Here is a 4794-nt window from a genome sequence, read left to right as displayed (position 1 = left end):
TCCCTTCGCTGTCTTCCTTGTCTGATCGCAGTAGCTTTAGCAAGGACTATCGGATCTGACGGAAGAACCGCGAGTATGATAACAGGTCAGAATCTGGTCCTTGTAGGAAAACCTCTTTTATGTATGTTTGAACCGTTTTTGTTATGATGGTTTAGAAATACGGTGTCTTTCTTGTGTTTCTCTCCCTTCTATTTTGCATCTCCTTCTTTTTTTATTTACTGCGCATCTATCTACTTAATCGCTTGGGTATTCATTCTTTTTGGAGATCTTGTTTTCCCCTTTCTAATTGTGGGTGTATCGGGGACTTCCGGGGAATCAAGCTCATAAAAACCTTGCCCTCGGTGGGACATTGACTTAAATCGTCCTCCAGCGGCTGAGCCGGAGCCTGCCTCCTCCACATCGGACCACCCGAAGGAGGTAGTGGATCAAGCTCTCTCGGAAGCGGAGGATAGGATTCTGTATCGATTACGCCCATTCCCTCAAGCAAATGCGGACAAGCTGCTTATGGAGGAAGCGCGAGCGATCGCTCAACTAAAAGAAAGGGCAGATTGTCGATCGAATGGCGCAATTGGATTCCGCCGCGGACTTTTGGCGAGAAAAAAATGCAATTCATTATTGGGGAGTCAATCCTTACGAATAGGCAAACTGAGTATCCTTCCCATAAACTGTCTCAGATGCTTGAGGAATTGTGTCGCGCGGATGCCCACACATCCTCTATCTACTTTTAAAAAAAGATTTCTACTATATATATAAAAAACAACTATTTGAAATTGGAGTCCTTCAGCTTCCTATATTCCCACCAATGTGATCCCCATTACTGATGGACAAATCTGTCACTTTTTTCTTCTTCGTATTCCGACAGAAGAAGGTGTAGTCTCCCTCTCTTCTCATACAAGAAGAAAGGGAAGAGGCCTCTTAGGACCTAGCGCTGGGGGGGGGAGGGGAATGATGGAGGACCAGTCCCAGTCAAAGATTTTAGATTTAGACAAACTTATTTTTTTCGTAAAAGTCGAAATGAAATTAATTAGGGCAATTACATTATATTTGGTATTTTGCTTTTGTTTTTGATTAGGGAATGCTGAAAATTTCACTCGCTCAAGCTAAATGAGTTCTTTTGCGAAGGATTCAATTGCCTGCTTTATTGTACCGGTAAGCTCTGCCTATCCATGCAATAGCTTCCGAGCAAGTTATGTGGTTCTACACAAAATGGCTACTAAAGTGAAGCAGCTACTAGAAAGAAACACTCGCTATGTGTGATTCGATGTTAAGGCCCCTACAGCAAGTTCATTTTTCCTAACCAAAGAAGAGATATAGATTACGTTCATCTCATAAAGATGTTCCTTTTTTTTCACTCCTAAATGAAAGCGAAACTCAATTCTAAGAGAACTCCTAGCGCAAAAGACTAGTCGCTGCGATGCCTGAATGCCTTTGAGCTCTTGTTCGAGTGAGCGGGTAAGCAAGCAGGTACGCCCGAGTTATGTAAGAGAACTACTAATAAGTCTTCTCATCTCTAAGCCAGCTAATTTCTCACAAGCTACGCACCTTTGTGTACTTACAGCCAAGTACAGTTGCTGTTGTTGAGTTAAACAAACGGTAGTAAGATAATAGGCGGATGGAGGGCCTATTCTGGACCAATTAGAAACCAAAATCCCGATGCGCTGACATTGTTATGAATGAGTTTATGTCTTAAGAGAGCTAGTAGTTATGAGTTCGTAGCTAAAGTCAAACTGGAGCTAGGAACGTAGCTGTGAACGGAGCTACCGGGTCAACGAGTGAGCTTATTAAAGCGCGAATCCTAGAGGAGGATCAAGGGGGTCAGATCCCCGGGTGGGACAAATATGGTCTTTGTCTTTGCAAGGTAAAGCGGTAAACTATGGATTTAAACTAAGGTAACGTGCCCTAAGATAAGGCACAGTCAAAGCAGGGACTTAGAGACTAGCATCCGATTGTGGGCATCTTTCGATTGAGTAGGTCAGGAAAGAGACAACAGGCGATTATCCCTTTTTTTCTTCCAACAGCGGAAACGCCGCAATTCCGGAGTAGTCGTAGTTAGCCTAAGGACCGGAATAAGAGGTTTCGTGGGGCTACCTACTTTTTTTTTGCTAGGAACGACTTGCCTAGTTGGAACTCTTCTCCGCCGACTCCTGAGGCTAGAATGGCGTACTACAGATCCGTGCGTTCTTGCCCGCTTGGTACTTGGATCCCTAATCTAGAAGATCCCGAGCCTGTAATCTCCTTCTTCTACCAAGAGAATGCCTTTCTTTTGGTAGCTACCGATTACTTCACCAAATGGGTCGAAGCTGAGCCATCTAAGGTCTGTCTTCCCTACCAGATCAGGTTTTCCCAGACGCGAGTCGAGTCATTCATCTTCTTCATCAGGCTTCCTTCTCGCAGTCGAAGCGGTAGCGGTACTGGAACGAGTTCCCTATTCGATATGGTTTCATTCCACCAGTCCCCTAACATAGATAGCACTGGGTCAAAGGGCTTCACTTCGGAACCTTTTCTTGCTTTCCTTCCGTGGGCATGAAATGAACCCTGAGGTTACTCTGTCCCTGGCATCCCTTTCTGCCCCCCAACTTTATTCACTTCGCGGTAAACGGAGACTTTCCAATAGCCAGCAGGTCAAAGCCTTTTTTGGGGTGGGGTCCAAGGGTGCCGCCCCCTACTACCCAATTCCTGTCTTCGGAACTACGGGGATAGGTGACTTTCTGCGATGGCCCTCCACCTCGTTGGGAAAAGTGAAAGGAAATAACAAGCCCTAAACTAAAAACCAACTAGCAGCTTATCAACCACCGAAGACAGACTCATGTTGGCGATGCCATGGTCAAGTAAGAGAACGACCCATTCATCCAAAGTAGTCTTTTAGTATAGAACAGAGGCATTCTGAGCCGACTACATGCGCATCTAGTGCAGTGGCTTGGAAGCAAGCTACCTTGACCATCTTCCGAACTTATCCAGAATTGACTGATCAAACGCAGTAGGGGCGGACTGCTCTACATTCAGCCACGCCACAGTGACCCCCGAAGCGATCTTCTGATAGTTGCGGGACGAAATCCGGCAGCCAATTGCTGGCTCTGAATAACCAGCCCGGTAATAAGTTCAATTCTTCCATAACATAACGGGGCGGGGTTGCGCGCGAGCCGAGTGACGGAGGTGCACAAGAGTACTTCGCGCCACAACCATCTCTTTTTTATAAGTTCTACGGACCGATGCCTGCTGCTTCATCCGGGAGAAAAGAATCATAGATATGCCGGTCATTAGAAGGAAGAACCGCCATAAAAAGATTCCTCGTGTATCATCTGTAGCAAAACTATGAACGGAAGCTAGCAATCCGGACCGTATTGAAAAGGTTCCTGAGACACAGCATGGAAGAGTCACAATATTCAGAAACGAGATCCAAGAATGAAGAAGGGGTATAATTACGGAATGAATACGAGCTGTGGCTAATACCCAAGGCATAAAAGAAGCATTTTCTACGGGATCCCGAAACCACCAGCCACCCCGACCTAATTCATGATGAGCCCACCAACTTCCTGGCATGATGCCCACGGTTAAAAACCACCGACATGTCAAGATCCAAATTCGAATCTGTTCCTGGTCCTGGTCAGATACCACTGTGTTCGCGCCGGCGCTCCAACAAAGAGGCGAAGTAGTGGTATCTTTCTGTTCATTACGAACGACACGCTTCGCCTGCTCCCCCCCCGTGTCCACTAGCGCTCCTGTCCAGAGCGAAGAGAAGGCGAAAAAGCGCCGCCAAAGCAGCATGAGCAGGCTTCTATTGCTACGCAACAAGAGAGCTGGATAGCATTTTGCGACCACATGTTTGAATTTTTTGGTAAAAAGCTCGCTTGTTATACGGGATCCGACGCATCCAGCAGAGCGAAGCAGCGTTCCCTTCTTTTCGGCGGCATCCTTCCGCATTGGCGGCGAGTGGAGTGCCACAATCCCATTCATCATTTTTGATCTACATAATCCAAATCCCATAGCACTGGCGACGTCTCCGGCATAAATGCAAGGAGGATGTATAGCTGATATAGGATCTTGTGGAACAGGATTTGATTCTGCAAGCGGTTCGGTACGAACGAAGAAATTTCGAACAAAAGGATCGGAACTCGCTGATAGGAAAGGAGAGAAAAACAAAGCAATGCCAAGAGCTCCGTCAATCCGCTGTTCATCGATAGACGAAGCTCTCTCTTTATCATCTCGTGCCAGATGCAACAAAGGATGAGTCCTTCTTTTTCCTTCTCGCGAACCACGGGAGCGCCTAGCACCCAGAGGAGCTAAGCTAATTTTCCTTTCAGGGTAAAGCGGCGCATAAAAAAGGGCTGGCCCGTCAAACGTCCGGTTCCTTCGCGAACGAAGTTCAGAATCAACAAGGGTTCGTAGAACGAAGGGAGTGTACAACTGGGGCGCAGCCCCACTTTTTTGTTCGTAACGAGGGAGAGATAGAATGGAGTTCTTCACGAAGTTCGAGACAAAGTAATACAAAACTTCTCTATGGCCTCCTCGTTTTGAGACATTATGGCTTTGGGGTCGACCCCGGTAACAAAGAAGGAATCCATAAAAACGTGGGATCCGACACCATGATAAAATACTACCCTCATGATTAGACCATGTCCCTGAGATTTGATAAAAGAAAGGTGCATTAGCGGTTAATACGTTGTAATTGGATAAGTTATTAGGAATATGACGGAACGAAAGACCAAGGAAAGAAAGAAGAATGCACCAAAATGCAGGTGCTGCACCAAACGCTGGTGGTTGTTTCTTGTTGTAAGTGAATGCAACGAAAAGACC

General features: G+C 46.2%; 1 protein-coding gene across 1 annotated transcript; it reads left to right on the top strand.

Annotated features, from left to right (window-relative positions):
• Positions 1–4009: 4009 nt before the first annotated feature.
• LOC146876212 (uncharacterized) lies at positions 4010–4228 on the top strand. Its single transcript, XM_085669591.1, has one exon. It carries the CDS (start codon positions 4010–4012, stop codon positions 4226–4228), a length of 219 nt encoding a protein of 72 aa, XP_085525717.1.
• The last annotated feature ends 566 nt before the right edge of the window (positions 4229–4794 follow it).

This window comes from Vigna unguiculata, unplaced genomic scaffold, assembly GCF_037176805.1.
Source record: "Vigna unguiculata cultivar grain cowpea cultivar isolate G323 ecotype 2 unplaced genomic scaffold, ASM3717680v1 ptg000083l, whole genome shotgun sequence".
NCBI classification, from domain to species: domain Eukaryota; kingdom Viridiplantae; phylum Streptophyta; class Magnoliopsida; order Fabales; family Fabaceae; genus Vigna; species Vigna unguiculata.
The sequence above is the reverse complement of the archived record's forward strand: the minus strand, read 5'-3'. Positions and strand labels throughout refer to the sequence as shown.

Coding starts and splice junctions, on each gene's coding strand:
- LOC146876212 (XM_085669591.1), top strand. CDS start 4,010: ATGCAAGGAGGATGTATAGCTGATATAGGATCTTGTGGAACAGGATTT.